This window comes from Myotis daubentonii, chromosome 1 (genome assembly GCF_963259705.1).
Source record: "Myotis daubentonii chromosome 1, mMyoDau2.1, whole genome shotgun sequence".
In the NCBI taxonomy this organism is placed as follows: Eukaryota; Metazoa; Chordata; class Mammalia; order Chiroptera; family Vespertilionidae; genus Myotis; species Myotis daubentonii.
Genome location: NC_081840.1, coordinates 66220770 through 66240040, shown reverse-complemented (window position 1 = coordinate 66240040; position 19271 = coordinate 66220770). Strand labels below are relative to the sequence as shown.

The 19271-nt window shown below is 43.5% G+C and overlaps 1 protein-coding gene across 1 annotated transcript; it reads right to left on the bottom strand.

Annotated features, from left to right (window-relative positions):
* Positions 1–1354: 1354 nt before the first annotated feature.
* Positions 1355–17528, bottom strand: NDUFAF1 (NADH:ubiquinone oxidoreductase complex assembly factor 1). Its single transcript, XM_059658553.1, has 5 exons — positions 17376–17528; positions 13453–14101; positions 5991–6176; positions 2097–2171; positions 1355–1574 (listed from the first exon to the last, which is right to left on the bottom strand). Exons 2-5 carry the CDS (start codon positions 14023–14025, stop codon positions 1425–1427), a joined length of 984 nt encoding a protein of 327 aa, XP_059514536.1. The 5' UTR covers positions 14026–14101; positions 17376–17528; the 3' UTR covers positions 1355–1424.
* Positions 17529–19271: the final 1743 nt, after the last annotated feature.

Sequence of the window (19271 nt, the reverse complement as noted above, 5' to 3'; positions counted from 1 at the left end):
AATAAAAGAATTAAAAAGTGTGTGTGTGTGTGTATATATATATATATCATATAAAAATATATATAAAATAAACAGACTGCTCTAGCTGGTTTGGCTCAGTGATTAGAACCCAGGCCTGCAGACTGAAGGGTCCCAGGTTGAATTCCGGTGAAGGGCACATGTCTGGGTTGCAGGTCGGTGCTCAGTAGGGGGCGTGCAGGAGGCAGCCAATCAATGATTCTCATCATTGATGTTTCTATCTCTCCCTCTCTCCTCCTCTCTGAAATCAATAAAAATATATTTTAAAAAAATAACATAAACTTTGTTATATAAACTATACCTCAATACAAGCTATTAAAAACAAAGGATAATTACATGAAAATACACAAAATAGATTGTAGGCCAAGATGATGGAACAGCTATTTGTGGCGAGTCAGCATGGCCATGGCATACTCAGCCCCAGGGTGCCTTATGTGCCGGCCAGCTCAGCCAGGTTTGGTGAGCCTGAGTGGGGGCGGTGAAGGATTGAGAAAAGACAAGAGAAGAAAGCTGGGTCTCCATCAGAGAGGACAGTGTCCCACTGAGACCTAGCTTTCTTCTCTTGTCTTTCTTTTCTCAATCCTTCTCCGCCCCCACTCTGGCTCACCAAACCTGGCTGAGCTGGCCGGCACATAAGGCACCCTGGGGCTGAGTATGCCATGGCCGTGCCCGCTAGCCACAGCTATTAGCCTTTTCATATGTTGAAACCCCAATTTCCAACATGATGGCACTCGGAGGTAGGACCTTTTGGAGGCAATTAGGTCTTGAGGATTGAGGCCTTGTGTTGGGATTAGTGTCTGTAAGGAAGGGAAAGAGACCATGTGAGGATACAGCCAAGAAGGCAGCTGTCTATAAGCCAGGAAGTGGACACTCACCTGATACCAGATATGCAAGTACTTTGATCTTGGACTTCTCAGCCCTCGGAACTGTGAGAAGTAAATGTATGTTGTTTAAGCCACCTGGTCTGTAATAATTTGTGATAGCAGGTCTAGGTATGTCTAAGCAGGTCTAGGTATGTCTTTTCTCAGGGACTTCAATAGCACCTTTACCTTAATATTCTTCAGCAGTCTTCCTCAAAGATGGATTAGAAAACAGAAGAAACCTATAAGGAACAGAGTGGTAGTAGGCCATCAACAGTCATCTCAAAGACTCCTTGCTTTGGAAACCATGCAGGAATCGTTCTAACCAAAAACAGTTATTTATATAGTATCTCTGCATCAGTATAGTAACTGTATTCTCTGAGTTAAGTTACAGTTTAGAACTTGGTTTCCCTCTATCTGGTACCTCTTAGGAGGAGCATTTAGCTTTCTCTTAGGGAATATATACCGGCCACTGATTTGATGCCATTAAAGAAATACTTTATTTTGTCTCTGTATCAGCATAGATACTACACTACTACGTAATCTCTATTTAAAAAGTCTTGGGTTAAGCACTGGAGAATTTTCATAGGCAAATTCTTCTGTGTGGGCTGGGTCAGCAAACACTCCAATAAAATCTATTTCCAGGAAGAATGGACCATCCACTTTATCAGCCAGGGTGAATCCAATAGAGGAGATCTAAATTTAAAATAGAGAAATGGATCAAAATCGCATACTAAAATTCCATGAGATCATTACTATAGCTGAGTCTTCATACTACACTATCAGCCCTTAGCAAGTATACCATAGTTTTCATATGCTGTAGCAAATTACGAGGAAATACAGGGCTACTTTTCTTTCCACGCTCTATTTCCTTTCCTTTTCCTTTAATGTAGTGCCACTTAAGCTAGTGAGGACAACATGGGTGTCTAATGGAGGTTCTTGAAGCTTTCCTGAACTCAATACTGTTCTCTTATTTTAAAGCTAAAATAAAATGTAGGCATGCTCAAGAGAAGACCATGATGAAATTCTCCAGGATAGGGATTTGGCTCAAAGGATAGGTAGATCTGTGTAAACATCTGTCTGGGTATTACAGGGGGAGGCCTTGAGTAGGAATTTCCATCTTTCATTTGCCAGCCTTCCAAAATGGACTGAATTCATCCTCACCAGAGTTCTGATTCACTAAAGAGAATATAGTTCTGAATGAAAGTAAAACGTTACCTTGTCAAGTAGAAGCTGGAACTGGGCATCCCGGATTCTTCCTTGATTAGAGAAGAAAAATTTGGAGAAAGGAATCTGAAAAAAGAAAACCATTTATTTCATAGCTGAAATGTAAGTAACTGAAGCATTTGTATGTAATTGTAATGATAAAAGAAGGATAGTTTAAATTTAATTATAAAATTATTTCATAGATGCAGTTATGACAAGTGGCTAGTCATCTGGATCACAGATATGTAACTAAGAAAATGATTAAATAACCCAATAGAAATATGGGGGTGAAGAGAAACAGGCACACTTGTAAGCTGTTAGGAGTGAAAATTATGAAAACTCTTAGAGGGCAGCTGGCGATTGTGGTAGGATTCTAAGATGGCTCCCAAGACTTCCAACTTCCAGTGTACACGCACCTTCTTTGAGGTATTCGAACACTAATCTCAATGTTGCTATGAAGGAACTTCACAGAAATAAGGTCCTAAATCAGTTGACTTTTTTTATAGGTTATTCTCTGTAGGCCTGACTAAATCATTTGAACCCGTAAAAGGGACTGACTGATAAAAGATTAGAAGCATGAAGGGATTCAATGGGGTGGGGGGATTCTCCACTGCTGGCTTTAAAGATGGAGGCAGCTACATGGCAAGGAGTGCGGGCAGCTTCTAGGAGCGGAGAGTGGCCCCTCACTGACAGCCAGTAAAGGAAGGACAGCAGCCCTGCAGTCACAGGAACTGAATTAGCTAACAACCAGGAGTAGCTTGGAAGATTCTTGCCCAGAGCCTCTAGAAAGGAATATAGACCAGCTAACACCTTGAGCACAGCATTATAGGGCCCTGAGCATTGAACCCAGATCTACTGTCTCATCTTATGACCTACAGAACTCTGAGCTAATAAATGTGTTTTTAAAGTTGCTAAGTTTATGGAAGTTTTTTTTATGTAGCAATAGAAAACCAACAGCACTAAAAAAATTTAAAATGTCATAACTGACCTACCAATTTCACATTTAGGAATTTATATTTCAGACAAACTCTGAAAAATACATAAAGATACAGTTTTTTCTAACAGCAAAAAAAATAGAGAGAGAGAGAGAGGACCTTCACAATATATTAGTCAAAAAGTAAGATATAGCCCTGACTGGTTTGGCTCAGTGGATAGAGCGTCGGCCTGCAGACTGAAGGGTCCCGAGTTCGATTCCGGTCAAGGGCATGTACCTTGGTTGCGGGCACATCCCCAGTAGGGAGTGTGCAGGAGTCAGCTGATCGATGTTTCTCTCTCATCAATGTTTCTAACTCTCTATCCCTTTCCCTTACTCTCTGTAAAAAATCAAAATACATTTTAAAAAAAGATATAGACAAATCTACAGGTTTTTTAAAATTAATTTTTAAAACGTCTCAAAAACTGATAAAATATTATAGCAATTGGTAACACCCCAAGTGACTATCAATACAGGACTCATTCAGTCAACTATGGGATATCCACATAACAAAATACAAAAACACACACAAAAAGAATGAAAAATATTCCATGTAGTGATATGGAAGGTCTTCAGGATCTAAATATTAAAAATAGAAACAGAAGATGTACAAATTATGCAATTTTTATTTTTTCAGTTTAAAAAAGGAGAAAATTATATTCCTATTTGCTTATATTTGCATAAACTACAAAGCGCCTGGCCGGTGTGGCTCAGTGATTGAGCATGGACTTATGAAGCAGGAGGTCACGGTTCAATTCCAGTCAGGACACATGCTGGAGTTGTGGGCTCGATCTCTCCCTTCCTCTCTAAAATCAATAAAAATATATATTTTTTAAAAAGTTACTGCCCTTACCGGTTTGGCTCAGTGGATAGAGTGTTGGCCTGTGGACACAAGGGTCCCAGGTTCGATCCCGGTCAAGGGCATGTATCTTGGTTGCGGGCACATCCCCAGTAGGGAGTGTGCAGGAGGCAGCTGATCAATGTTTCTCTCTCATCGATGTTTCTAACTCTCTGTCCCTCTCCCTTCCTCTCTGTAAAAAATCAATAAAATATATATTTTTTAAAAAGTTACTGGATTAGCCCTGGCTGGTTGCTCAGTGGTTAGAGCATTGAGCCTCAGATGAAAGGATCTTGGATTCAATTCCCAGTCAAGGGCACCTATCTCAGTTGCAGGTTCAATCCCCAGCCCATCAGGGCATGTGTGTGAGGCAACCAATCAATGTATCTCATGTCGATGTTTCTCTCTCCCTCCCTCTCCCCTATGGCCTCCCTCCCTTCCACTCTCTCTAAATATCAATGGAAAAAATATCATCAGGTAAGGACTAAAAAAAAAAAGAAAGTGACGGGGTTAGAGGGTGCAACACTAGCTAGAGGGACAGGAAGGCCTCTGTGAGGCAATTTTTGAGCTGAGAGGTGAATGATAGGAAAGAAGCCAGGGAAGATATGAAGGGAAGAGCATACCAGGAGATACACCACAGAGTACAAAGGGTCCCAGATAGAAATGAGCTTGTTGAGTTTGACACACAGAAAAGGGACCGGTGTGGAGGAGTGGAGGTAGGAGGGGAGACTGAAAATGAAGACAGGGGTCTGATATCAGAGGCCCAGGGGGCTGTGTTAAGGAGTCTGGGCTTTATTCTCATTGTAAGGGAAAAACTGTTGAAGGGTTTTAAGCATGTGAAAGGTATAATCTGAGCTATGCTTTAGAAAGCTCATTACTCTGGCTGCTGTGTGGAGAGAGGATTTTAAGGGGGCAAGAGGACAAAGAGAGACCAATAAAGAAGCTGCTGCAAAGCAATCCCAAAGCCTGGACAACGATGACAGTGGAAGAGATGGCTGGAAATGGCGCGCTCTGGGTGTATTCTGGAAGTAGATAGGACAGGATTTACTAATAGACTGGATGGGGGTGAGGGAAAAAGGAATCCAGGATAAGCATTAGTTTTAAGTATGAACAAAATGGATACTTCCTTTTGAGTTTATGGATTAAAACCTTCATGATTTAGAAGACAGGAATGGACACTTGATTTAGTCCTCCCTGAATTTCCACTTATTTTCCTCTGGTTAACATTGTTTACCTTCTCAAAGCTTCTCATTTACAAAATAAGACTGCCTTATACTACCAAGAAATAAAAATTTTGATGATTGTAAAGGATGAAGTATTTATTACTCTTAAGGGAGCCTTTCTACTAAGCTAGGGACACTATATTAGTAGAGCTGCCCTGAAGAGGTGATAGAGCAGAAACTTAAAAAGAAACATCTGCCCAGCCTGTGTGGCTCAGTGGCTGAGTGTTGACCCATGAACCAGGAGGTCACTGTTCCATTCCCAGTCAGGGCCCATCGATCCCCAGTAGAGGGCATTCAGGAGGCAGCTGGTCGAGGCTCTCTCATCATTGATGTTTCTATCTCTCCCTCTCTCTTCAATCAATAAAAACATATAAAAATATTTTTTTAAAAGAAACGTCTACTTAGGCATAAACCAGAGATGTACCCATGACTTAGCATGTACCTGGCCATATCCTCATCAAAAATATTTCCTGGCCCTAACTGGTTTGGCTCAGTGGATAGAGCGTCAGCCTGTGGACTCAAGGGTCCCAGGTTCGATTCCGGTCAAGGGCATGTACCTTGGTTGCGGGCACATCCCCAGTAGGAGGTGTGCAGGAGGCAGCTGATTGATGTTTCTCATCAATGTTTCTAACTCTCTATCCCTCTCCCTTCCTCTCTGTAAAAAATCAATAAAATATATTAAAAAAAATATTTCCTGGTTAGTAGGCTAACATATATACTAATCAAAGAAAAAGTCAATTGTGTAAATCTTGCTCCTTGGTCCTCTCCCTTCTTTCCTTTCCCACACTTTCCAAGAGGGACTAATAAGAAAAAGAAAAACTACAATGTAACCATGATCTCAGAAGATGTACAGTAAAGACCTGGGCTGTTACCTTGACCTCCTGCCAGTAGGGCCCACCACGGGTGAACATGAAGTAACTGTACATCTGATTCTTCTTCTGAATTATATCTGTGTCCTCCCTGATATTCACCATCCAAGGCCGACCATCTCCACGGACACGGAGATACAAGGTATTGAACTGAGACCAATCATAAGACTTCTTTCTCTCAAAAGCACCCTAAGGTACAGAAAGGAAAGTTAATTTCACCTCACTTTCCATTATTAGCAAATCGTGAGTTAGCACTTTTTGTAACAACAAAGGGATCCATAATCATTTTTCTTTTTCGGATTCAATTCCCTCACAAGGGAGTAGATAAATCTAGTGATTCCTACTTTAGTACAAAATACCGACACAGTATGTTTCTAAGGTAATGTTCAAGATAGGAATGGCCCAGGACAGTTTACATGGGGCGGGCACTCACCTGTATCACTGAATGGAAAAGAATTACTATTATGTACTTTCTTTCCCTGGTCCTATGGAGCAATGACTCCTGAGTGGGCCATTTTTTTTTTTTTTTGAGAATCTTTTTATTTATTTATTTTTTATTTTTTTTAATTGAATCTTTACTGTTCAGATTATTACATTTGTTCCTCTTTTTTTTCCCCCCATCCTCCCAGCTCCCACCTCACCCTCCGCCCTCACTCCCCACCCACTGTCCTCATCCATAGGTGCACGATTATTGTCCAGTCTCTTTTCGCATCTCCCACACCCCTTTCCCCCCCAAGAATAGTCAGTCCATTCTCTTCCTATGTCCCTGATTCTATTATGATCACCAGATTATTTATTCACTTGATTCTTAGATTCACTTGTTGATAGATGTGTATTTGTTGTTCATAATTTGTATCTTTACCTTTTCCTTCTTCTTCCTCGTCTTAAAGGATACCTTTCAGCATTTCATATAATCCTGGTTTGGTGGTGATGAACTCCTTTAGCTTTTCCTTATCTGTGAAGCTCTTTATCTGACCTTCAGTTCTGAATGATAGCTTTGCTGGATAAAGTAATCTTGGTTGTAGGTTCTTGGCATTCATCACTTTGAATATTTCTTGCCATTCCCTTCTGGCCTGCAAAGTTTCTGTTGAGAAATCAGCTGACAGTCGTATGGGTATTCCCTTGTAGGTAACTGAGTTTCTTTCTCTTGCTGCTTTTAAGATTCTCTCTTTGTCTTTTGCTCTTGGCATTTTAATTATGATGTGTCTTGGTGTGATCCTCTTTGGATTCCTTTTGTTTGGGGTTCTCTGCACTTCCTGGACTTGTAAGTCTATTTCTTTCACCAGGTAGGGGAAGTTTTCTGTCATTATTTCTTCAAATAGGTTTTCAATATCTTGCTCTCTCTCTTCTTCTGGCACCCCTATAATTCTGATGTTGGTACGCTTGAAGCTGTCCCAGAGGCTCCTTACACTATCTTCGTATTTCCGGATTCTTTTTTCATTTTGCTTTTCTGGTTGGGTGTTTTTTGCTTCTTCGCATTTCGAATCTTTGACTTGATTCTTGCGCTCCTCTGGTCTGCTGTTGGGTGTCTGTATAATATTCTTTATTTCAGTCAGTGTATGCTTAATTTCTAGTTGGTTCTTTATCACAACATCGAGGGTCTCATTAGATTTCTTGAGGATCTCACTACATTTATCGGCGGCTTCTAGACAGTTCTTAAGAGACCTTAAAAGTGTGGTTCTGAACTCAATATCCTCCATTGACAGTTTTGTCCTGTTTCTTTGTCTCCGCATTTTTTATGCTTTCTTGGTACACCCCCAAGTGGTCTTTGTGCACAGTCTTGTTGCCTTTAAGCCTTGATTGATGTCGGCAATACCGGGGGTGATTTGACCTCCAGGCTAACTGGCTATGAGAGTCCGCTGTGTCTGCAGTGGGAGAGCTTCTGTGCTGGATCTCTAGGGTGGTGCTAATCTAGCCTTTGCCTGAGGCTATCCGGCAAATGGTTCTGCACCGGGCTTGGGCGGGGCAGGTCCCTGGGGATCTCCAGGGCGGGCGGAGCGAGCAGTTATGGCTGCTCTCAGTTTCTTCCCCAGGGGCTCTGCCTCTCAGAGTCCCAGCAATGGCTGCAAACCTCGGAGAGAAAGCTGCCTTCGAGTTCCGACCGAAGCCAGACAGTCCCACTTCTCCCGTTTGAGTCTGGGTCCCCAGAGACTCGCCCGGATCTGGAGCTCAGAGTCTGAAACTCCCTCCCAATTGAAAACAACAACCGCGCTGAGTGGGCCATTTAATGACAACTGCCTTCCAATAAATTAGAAAACTATGAAAGAGCTCAAGTTTTAAAATTGATATAACAATAGTTACCATCTATTGAAAAACTTAAACACTGCTTGCATAAGTTAATTCTAACACCCCTATGAGATAGGTACTATCTTTACACTCCACTTTACAAATAAATAAACTGAGCACTCTAATAAATGATAAATCCAGTACTGTTAATAAATAACTCCAAAATCTGTTGTTTTTTCTAAATGTGTTTTTATTGATTTCAGAGAGAAGGGAGAAATAGAAACATCAATGATGAGAGGGAATTATTGATCAGCTGCCTCCTGCATGCCCCCTACTGGGGATCAAGCCCACAACCTGGGCATGTGCCCTGACAGGGAATCAAACCAGTGACCTCTCGGTTCATGGGTTGACGCTTAACCACTAAGCCACACCGGCTGGACCAAAATCTGTGTTCTTAACCATCTATATCAGCAGTCACCAACCTTTTGGACCTCACAGACCACCAGTGGTGCACGGACCAACGGTTGGCAACCGCTGATCTATATTGTCTCTCTCTTTCAAAGTGGAACTTAGTGTTAATTTCCAAAGGTGCTTATTTACAACAATCTCAGAGGCAATCTGATGTTAAGAATACCAGTGTGCAGACATGAGCTATTAATTAGCTATATAACTCTAGACAAGTTACTAGATCTCCCCAAGCCTCAGTTTCCTCATGTGTGAAACTGGAATGATCAGCCCTAGCCAGTTTGGCTTAGTGGAACGAGCATCGGCCTCCGGACCAGAGGCTCCAGAGTTGATTCTGGTCAAGGGCACATACTTGGTTGCAGGCTCCTCCCCGGCCTGGGCCCTGGTCAGGGCTCGTACAGGAGACAACCAATCAATGTTTCTCTCACATTGATGTTTCTGTCTTTCCTCTTTCATCCACTTTCCCTAAAAATCAATGGAAAAATATCCATTAAAAAAACAACAGCCTTGACCGGTTTGGCTCAGTGGATAGTGTCGGCCTGCGGACTGAAGGGTCCCAGGTTCGATTCCAATCAAGGGCATGTACCTTGGTTGCGGGCACATCCCCAGTACAGGGTGTGCACGAGGCAGCTGATCGATGTTTCTCTCATCGATGTTTCTAACTCTCTATCCCTCCCCCTTCCTCTCTAAAAAATCAATAAAATATATTTTTAAAAAAACAAACAAAACTGGAATGCTCATACGTTATAATATTATTGTGAGAAATAAAAGGGACAATGTATGTAAACTAATCAGCACAAGGAATGTCAGGTACACTTAATAAATGTTATCATGCCCAGCGGTTGAGTGTCTACCCAGGAACCAAGAGGTTACCAGTTTGATTCCCGGTCAGGGCACATGCCCAGGTTGTTGGCTCGATCCCCCGGGGGGGGGGGGGGGGGGAGGGCATGCAGGAGGCAGCCAATCAATGATGTTCTTCTCTCATGGATGTTTCTTTCTCTCTATCCCTCTTCCTTTCTCTCTCACTAAAAAAAATCAATAAAAACATATTTTTTAAATGTTATGAACATTTTTCTATTACTCCACAATAAATATTTAGCCACAGAATTATTTTCTATTGTGGACTGATCAATTCCATTTTGTGGATTTTCAGGGCCTGAAAAAAAATCTTGGTGTGCACAAGTTGGTGTGCATAATTTGCTGCCTCTGGAAGAATACCTACCTTTCTTTTTCATCATTATCTGGAGATATGGAACCTAATACTCCTAACATTTGTCTTTCTCCTTAAAGCACAATATCCAAGCAAACATGCAGGGGCTGTGGCCAAGGTCAGACATGGGAATCTGTCCAGAGCAGCCCTGAAACAATACTTGGTCAACAAATTTGTAAAAGCCATAGGCCAGTGGAGAGAGAGAACTAACCTACGTCACTTTGGAAAAGTGTTCTGACTAGATACTATAAGGCTAAAGACAAAATAAACTATACATAAACACTGTATTCTACTTGGTCGAGTTGTCTCACAGAGTTCTGGGTTAAAAATCCTAAAACTGCCGAAACCGGTTTGGCTCAGTGGATAGAGCATCGGCCTGCGGACTGAAAGGTCCCGGGTTCGATTCCGGTCAGGGGCATGTGCCTGGGTTGCAGGCACATCCCCAGTGGGAGATGTGTGGGAGGCAGCTGATTGATGTTTCTAACTCTCTATCTCTCTTCCTTCCTCTCTGTAAAAAATTAATAAAAAATATATTAAAAAAAAAAATCCTAAAACTGCCCAGCTGGTGTGGCTCAATGGTTGAGCATCAAACAATGAACCAAGAGGTCGTAGGTTTGATTCCAGTCAGGGCACATGCCAGTTGCGGGCTCCATCCCCAGTAGGGGTGTGCAGGAGGCAGCCGATCAGTGATTCTATCTCATCATTGATGTTTCTATCTCTCTCTCCCTCTCCCTTCCTCTCTGAAATCACCAAAAATATAATTTTAAAAAATCCTGAAACTGCTTTACATGTATATTGGGGTTAAACTAATAAGTAAATGGATGGTAAATGGTGGGAGATAGGTTTCTCACGGTTTCAAAGTGAAGTTACAGAAGCAAGAGGGGGAAGGCCAGACTGAACCACTTGGTACTGAATTAGAGAGCATTAGTATGAAATCATATTTAGATTAATATGGCCCTAGCTGGTTTGGCTCAATGGATAGAGCATCAGCTTGCACACTGAAGGGCCCGGGGTTCAATTCCAGTCAAGGTCATGTACTTCGGCTGCAGGCTCCTAGCCCTGGTCTGGGGCATACCGGAGGCAACCAATCAATGTGTCTCTCTCATATTAGTGTTTCTCTCCATCTCTCCCTCTCCTTTCCACTCTCTAAAAATCAATGGAAAAAATATCCTTGGGTGAGGATTAAAAAAAATTAACATGAATATAGAAATTATAAAATTATAGACACGTATTTGCACAAGTTGGTATGTATATACTTCCTAGCTATGTCCACTTGGATGTCCTAGATGTAGTGTCATCCCAGTAACAACAAGCATACTCATTGCCCAGATCTTGGTTTCTAATAACATCCTTCATTAAAAAAAGAAACCAGAGCTCTTTTGAGAAATGGCTTATTCTAGGGTTGGGACAAGGGAAATACAAGATGAGCTAGAACATCTTGTAGAGCCAAAATGTGCTAAAAAACAAAAAACCCCAAAGGATGGGGCCCTGGCCAGTGTGGCTCAGTTGGCTGGGCATCATCCTGTGCACCAGAGTTGCCAGTTCGATTCCCAGTCAGGGCACATGCCCAGGTTTCAGGCTCCATCCCCAATAGAGGGCATGCAGGAGGAAGCCAATCGATGTTTTGTTCTCACATGGATCTTTCTCTCCCTCTCCCTTCCTCTCTGAAAATCAATAAAAATATTTTTTCAAAAGGATGGGGGCAGATCAAGGGACAGGAGCCAACCTGAAAGAAGTCCCAGTGGCCAAAGCTAGAACAATTTCAGCAACAAAATATACAACATATTATTGGACTATAACCCAAAGTGTGAGTCCATACTAACAAATAAATAAATGTGGTAGAGGAAACAAATCTTTCTTTCTGAAGAATCCCAAAAATACATATAATTTATGTGTATAGTACACTTTTCAGGAGATACAATTTAATCCTATAACCTTCCCATCTTGAAAGTAGGGTACATTTAGTGACTTGCTTCCAAAGAACATGGTATGGAAAGAAGAAAAAAGCTCGAGAGGCATAGCTCAGTGGTAGAGCATCGACCTATGACCCAGGAGGTCACAGTTCGATTCCCGGTCAGGGCATATGCCTGGGTTGGGTGGAGGAGGCAGCAGATCAATGTCGCGCTCTCACATCGATGTTTTCCTCCTTCCTCTCACTCTAAAAATCAATAAACTATTCTTCAAAAAAAAAAGAAAGAAAAAGAAGTAACTGAACAATAGAGTAACCCCGCAAACACTCTTTTGACCAAGTGATCAAAGTTGACACATCAGTGATGTCATGTTGCTAGCACATACCTTTCTTTTCCTTTAAAAGAAATTATATCTTTTTTTTATTGACTTGAAAGCAAAACATTGATTTTTATTGCTCCACTTATTTATGCATTCATTGGTTGACTCCTGTTATATGACCAGGGACCAAACCCAAAACTCTGGAGTATTGGGACAATGCTCTAACCAACTGAGCTCTCTGGCCAGGGCACTGCATGTATCTTTCAGACAATGTAATGAGAAGGGTACTTTAACTTTGTGGCATTCTTCCTAAAAGCCCAGAACCCCAGTCTAACCAGGAGAAAAAAACCCAGAACCCCAGCTGAATCAGAAAATCCCAAACTGAGGGTCATTATATAAAACTAGAGGCCTGATGCACGAAATTCGTGAAAGGGGCTCAGCCCTCACAGCCCCGGCTGCCTCACACCCCCTCGCAGCCCTGGCTTCATCTGGAAGGTCGTCCGGACAGTCATTCTGCTGTTCAGTCCAATTAGCATATTAGCTCTTTATTATATAGGATATCTAACCAGTATTTCTCAAATCCTCATGAAAAATAAGGAAAAACTAAGAAACAGTCACAGACCAAAGGAGACTAGAGACATGACAACTAGATGTAATGTAAAACCCTGAATAGGATCCTGGAACAGAAGTAGAATATTAGTGGAAAAGCTAGTGTAATTCAAATAGTCTGGAATTAGTTAATAGTAATGTACCAATGTTGGTTTCTTAGTTATGACAATGTATTATAGTAATGTGAGATGGTAACAATTGGAGAAGCTAGATGAGGGCATTACAGAAACTCTCTACTACTTTGCAATTTTTCTGTAAAACTAAAACTACTCTAAAATTAAGTTTACTTTAATTAAAATAAATAAAAAGCCACATACTGATCCTACATCCACCCTAAGGAACCCCTGGCCATTTCAGGGTCTGTGGTCTATGTTAGAGGAGATGCAAACCTCTCCAGATCATTGTTCAGTTGCCTAACCTCTCAAGCTCCTTAACACATTAAGTGCCAGTCAGTCCCCGGCGACGGAAGCAGAAAGGAAGACAAAACAGGCTTGGCGCTTAACGTGTTAAACGTAAGAAGGCGCCACTCTGGACCAAAGTGATGCCCAGAAACAAGCAGCCCGCCTCAGGAGCCGCTCCCCGGTGCTTCAGCTTGTGCCCAGGAGTTACAGAACCCCAGACAAGAGGAGGCGCCAGGCGTTTTCATTTACAGAACTCTCAGCTACAGTTTGTGCTACAGTGTCACCCCAGTTCACCAGAAAACTCAAGCTCCTGGGCCGGACCTACCCTCGGGATCCTGGATATCATTGCACAGTATCCGCTCTGACTATTCTCCCCATCCTGCGGCGCCGCGGAGCTCAGAGTTCCATACAGCAGTGCACTCTGGTTATTCTTGCCCATTTTCAGGAACACTTCACTTTTGCCTCCAATTGTCTTATCCGAAGTCACTATCCACTTGTCCAAATCTTCTTTTCCACGGAACTGCCAGACAACTCTGGCTTGTTCCAGAATGATCTCCTGCAGGGGGCGGCCTTCAGGCCCTATCCAATGATTCACTATCTCATCCTTCAAACGCCTAAAATGTTCCTTGATTTCATCTTTAATTGCTTTATCAAAACTAACTTCAGGCTTCTCCTCAGGAGAAGGTATATCCAAAGCAACTTCTCTCTGATCTCCTTGCAAACCCCCTGCAGAGGTCCTCTGAGTGGAAGCTTTGCCAGGAGTAGCCACTGGTTTCTGAAGACCACTGGAACAATAGTCTGCAGAGCGGGTGCTCAAAAATGGACATGCGGCAACACTTGGCTTTAGGCCTTTACTGAGAATGTAAGAGCCATTCAGCAATTTGTGAACCAGAGCCATGGTAAGAACAAGTCGAAACTTAAATTTCTCCCTGGGCTACCAGAGAAAGAAGCTTCAGCTCACAGCCCAATTCCACCTATAAAAGAAGAGACATCGAAGAGTTACAAGTGTAGCAAAAAATATATCACAATTTCAAATTCAACACAGATCATGTATTGTGAAATTCATGAATTTATTTTCTAACTCTACAAACATTTATCCAGGACGTATGACGAGAATACTGTTTGCACTATACATAATGCATCCAGCTAACTTGTGAAAAAAATACCAAAATAAATATAAACACAGAGCCCTTCGTGGAGTTTATGATTAATCGACCCCAAAATAATTCAAGTATGTGTTTCAAAAGATTGTGTTCATTTTAAAACAAATTTTTATGCTGATTTTGTGCTTTTATTGTTTTCTGGTTTTGTTTTGTTTGTTTTTTGGCAACTCTGCCAGGACTAGATTTTTAAAGAAATAATTGGTTTCTAGAATAAAATATTCACCTCATTCACTCCAGGACCTAAGCTAATTGACATGTTAGTCTCTTTAACCCTTTCAGTTAGCACTTCATAAAAAGAAGGACTTACAGCCCCGGCCACAGAGCTCAGTTGGTTGGAGCATCATCCTGTATACCAAAAGGTTGCAGGTTCAATTCCCGGGTGGGGCACCTAAGGGAGGTAACCAATCAATGTTTCCTTCTCACATCAATGTCTTTTCTCTCTCTCAAATATCAGTGATGCCCTAGCCAGTTTGGCTCAGTGGATTGAGCACTGGCCTGTGGACTGAAGGGTCCTGGGTTCAATTCTGGATTGCGGGCTCATCCACAGTGGGGGGCGTGCAGGAGGCAGCTGATCCATGATTCTCTCATCATTGATGTTTCTCTCCCTCTCCCTCTCCCTTTCCCTTCCTCTCTGAAGTCAATAAAAAAATATATTTAAAAAAATCAGTAACAAAAAATATATCCTCATATGGAGATTTAAAAAGAAAATAAAAGAGGGATTTAGAGTGTGCATTGAATATGGAATCAGAAAACTTGGGACTTGCCCAGCTGGTGTGGCTCAGTGGTTGAGCATCAACCCATGAACCAAGAGATCAGAGGTTTGATTCCAGGTCAGGGCACATGCCTGGGTTGTGGGCTTGATCCCCAGTAAGAGGCGTGCAGGAGGCAGCTAATCGATGATTCTCTCTCATCATTGATGTTTCTATTTCCTCTCTCCCTCTCCCTTCCTTTCTTTCAAATCAATAAAAACATCTTTAAAAAAGCGAACTCCAGGTAAGATTTTTTTTAAAATATATTTTATTGATTTTACAGAGAGAAAGGGAGAGGGATAGAGAGTTAGAAACATCGATCAGCTGCCTCCTGCACGCCCCCTACTGGAGATGTGCCTGCAACCAAGGTACATGCCCTTGACCAGAATCGAACCTGGGACCCTTGAGTCCACAGGCCGACACTCTATCCACTGAGCCAAACCGGTTAGGGCTCCAGGTAAGATATTTAAAAAAAAAAAAAAAAAAAAAAAGAAAACTTTGACTTGACACCTGGCCCTGCCCTCTTATTAGGTTGTAAGTATTGTAAATATTGGCAATTTCGCATGGCGAAACCTACTAACGCTGTTTACCCTCCGGTAAACCAGTTGACCTTCCGAGGTCTCCATTTCCTTGGGGGTAACAGTTCCCTTACCTACCTTAAGGGATTTTTCTGAAGACCAGGGGGAATGATGGCTATAAGAAGGGTCTCTGATCCAGTAAGTCTATCAGGACCTCCAAGATTCTTCATATCTAACAAGCTCCTAGTCCAAGGCTCACACTGAGTAACAAGGCTTTGACTATCAGTCACTATGTGAGGTCCTCAAAGATAGAAATAAACAGTAACACTAATACTATCCCATTTAAACACCATTCTCAATATGTTCAAGCAACCTTGACGTATGCACATGTGACTTCTGTAAGACAAGGCAGGTAGCTTTTCCTTTCTCAGGGAAACAAGACACCAACCGATGGAGCAGCTTGCCGAAGCTCACAATGTCAATCGGTATGGAATCTCCAACTTGTGTGCTGGCCTGAGATCTTTCCATTTGCTGCTGCTGCCTCTCTGTATGTATAGCATTACCAATATAAATCACTCTAGAAAAACAACAACCTTGCTCTTTGCAACAACATTTCTTACGTGCTGGCAGGAAGTGCTGCCAGAACCAGGAAGACCGCAGGGTCCCCTCTCCTACCTGTTCCAGCTACAGGACCATATGTGCGAACATTACAAGTATAAAAACGTACAGAGGTCCTCTCCCTCCCAGGAGGACACCGGTGTGGTTCCCTTTCCCCTCAGGCACGCATCTCCTAACTCTAAGGGATACCCCCCCCCGGGGGGTGACTTGCAACCAGGGGAGCAATGGGCAGCAGCACCTCACGGCGGGCTGACCCCCTAAACCTGTCCCCAAGGCCCCCTTTTCGCCGACTCTGCAGTGAGCGCAGCAGCCCTGCCCGGGCTCACTTCTTGCCCATAGGTCTCTAGAGAGCAAAAGCAGGCCCCTCCAGTCCCTCTATTGTTTCTTCTGTCCTAAGTCTTCCTGTCTCACTGTCCCCAGCTTTAATAAACCTCTCACAATAAAAAGTACTGGGCTTTGCTAGAACCGGTTTGGCTCAGCGGATAGAGCGTCGGCCTGCGGACTCAAGGGTCCCGGGTTCGAGTCTGGTCGGGGGCATGTACCTTGGTTGCGGGCACATCCCCAGTGGGGGGCGTGCAGGAGGCAGCTGATCGCTGTTTCTCTCTCATTGATGTTTCTGGCTCTCTATCCATCTCCCTTCCTCTCTGTAAAAAATCAATAAAATATATTTTTTTAAAAAGTACTGGGCTTTGGAGACAACCCCCACAGTCCGTTGTCTCCAAAATATTTTTTAAAAGTATAATATATTTGGGTGGGGGAGAGGAGGGAATAAAAGTCTTAAAGTCTAGCATAGGATGATGGGATGATGAGTAATAGTCACCCTGTTTCCCAAACCCTCGGTAGTGTTGCTAAGTCTCTAATACAACTGTAATTATAAACGTTCGTCTCATATTTTTACCAATAAAGTCAAACCCGTTAACGGATGATCCCAGACTTTTGCCGCAGCTGAATGGAGCAGTCTTTAGAAAGACTGTGTATCTAGGAAGGTTTACCATGTGCCAGAAACTGTTCTACGTGTATTTCCATCGGCTCCTCACAGCAACTCCGGGAGAGCGACTGTTGTTATTACCGAGGTGAGACCCCGGAGGTTCCAAGATTCAACTACCCGAGGTCATTACAGCTACTAGGTAGCAACACTAACTCTAGAGCCCTGGCAATAAGCTCCCAATCCGGTCGGGGGGTGGTCCCCTCAGCCCTCACCTGCTAGGCTGTGTCGCCCTCGCACGTCCGGGACACGCGATCGCCCAGCAGAGGCCCACTCGCCCTCCCCACCGGGGTTCACGAGTGGCCTCTGCCCGGGTCCCCGGCTTTTCCCGACCGGGCACGCCACTTTCCGGTGTAGGTCCAGCTGCTTTTACAACCCGACGCCAAACTAGGCGTTTTGACACTAGAGTTCCGGTCCGATGCGGAGGCCTAGGACTAGTAACCAAGATCCCTAAGCCAGTCGACCCGAGGCTTTTGGTCTCTACTCGCTTTCCAAAAAGCCCGGTTTCCACCACTCCTGATCTTTTCTGTCCCATGTGAGAGAAAGGAGAGAACTTAGACAAACTATTCGTCTTTTCCTGCATCCCATCTTCAGGCTGCAAACTCCATCCCGCATCTTTCAAATCGGACCCTTGTGTTGCTAACGTTCCTTCGCCCGGAGGCGCCAGGGTCCCCTCGCGCCCCACGGTGTCCCCGCGCCCCAGCCGCCGGAGAGCTGTGACCTCAGAGAACTGGTTCTACTGGACTTGCCCCGCGGATTGGGAGACCCAGCACGCACCTGGGCAGCAAACCGCTGTGCCCGCCATTTCCCTACCCCGCCCCGTGGGGTCGCCCACTCCACAAGGCGTCTAGACTTGTGCACACTTTCATTTAAGCACTTTGAACATTGTATCTTAATTGTTCTTTTACTTCTCAGGCCCTCCAACACGCGGTGAACTTGTTGGGTCCAGACCTGTCTCCAGCACCTAGTATAGTGCTAGAAGGAATTAAGGGCTCAGCTTGAATTGGAAAGAAGTGTAACCCCTGGAAGTCAACACCATTCCCCTCCAGGCTTCAGAAAATGAAATTGCTTTTTCCAAGTTCCCTCCATTACTCATTTCCACGCCACTAGCTCTTCCTTCTTGAAATTCTGCTTTGACGTCTCTAGTCTCTACACTTGCCTAGTTCTCCTACCTCCTCCATCCCTCCCCAGCTGCCTCCTTCACTGACTCTTCTCTTCCCACAACCTTAAATGGGGTTGTCTCCAAAGCCCAGACTGCACCCTCCCCTTTTCTAGCTTCAGATATGAATTATCTAAAGACAATGTGAGCATCTCTTTCCCTACACCCTAGTAAACATTTTCAACCTCTCCATAGCAGTTCCGGATACTAGTACACCACTAGCAGCTCAAATTCAGTATGTCTAAAATTGAATTAGCCCAGCTGGCATGGCTCAGTGCTTGTGCATCCACCTATGAACCAGGAGGTCATGGTTCAATTCCCAGCCGGGACACATGCCTGGGTTGTGGGCTCCATCCCCAGTAGGGGGTATGCAGGAGGCAGCCGATCAATGATTCTCTCTCTCATCATTGATGTTTCTATCTCTCCCTCTCCCTTCCTCTCTGAAATCAATAAAAATATTTTTAAAAAATAAAATAAAATTGAATTACCCATATTAGCATCCTTCTAAACTGGAAATCTTTGCCTATTCTTGGCTTCTCTCCTTAAGACCTCCTCTTGGGGAGCTGAGGCCTGGGCCCAGTATCCTCCTAGAAGGTTGGGTCCCTTCCCCAGACTTGGGGTGGGGGCTCTGCCAGCACCAACACCACCCTTGCCCCAAGTCTTTTAACCTGGGTGTTAACATTTTAGAGACCTCTCAGGAGTTCTGGCCGCCAACTAACTGCTCCCTCCCCAGCCAGGACCTCTTGGCAAGACCGTAACTACAGTAGTGATGTTTGTACAACCAAAGACTCTATTTTGTGGTTTAAGGAAAATAAAATTGACCACGTTAAAAAAAAGGGGGGGGCCTCCTCTCACTAACTCTAAATGCTATTGAACTCTCTTTGCTGTCTTTTATCTTTGGCTCCTTCTTTCCAAACCCAGCGAGAAACCTGGATTAGTTACTGCTCTTATA

What these genes read in the sequence shown, in the direction of transcription:
- NDUFAF1 (XM_059658553.1), bottom strand. Translation starts at nt 14,025, where the DNA reads ATGGCTCTGGTTCACAAATTGCTGAATGGCTCTTACATTCTCAGTAAA. An exon ending in TGATATCCAGGATCCCGAGG is followed by an intron (nt 6,177 to 13,452) that starts GTAGGTCCGGCC and finishes TCTGTACCTTAG; the next exon opens with GGTGCTTTTGAGAGAAAGAA. An exon ending in CCTACTGGCAGGAGGTCAAG is followed by an intron (nt 2,172 to 5,990) that starts GTAACAGCCCAG and finishes TTCTTTTTTCAG; the next exon opens with ATTCCTTTCTCCAAATTTTT.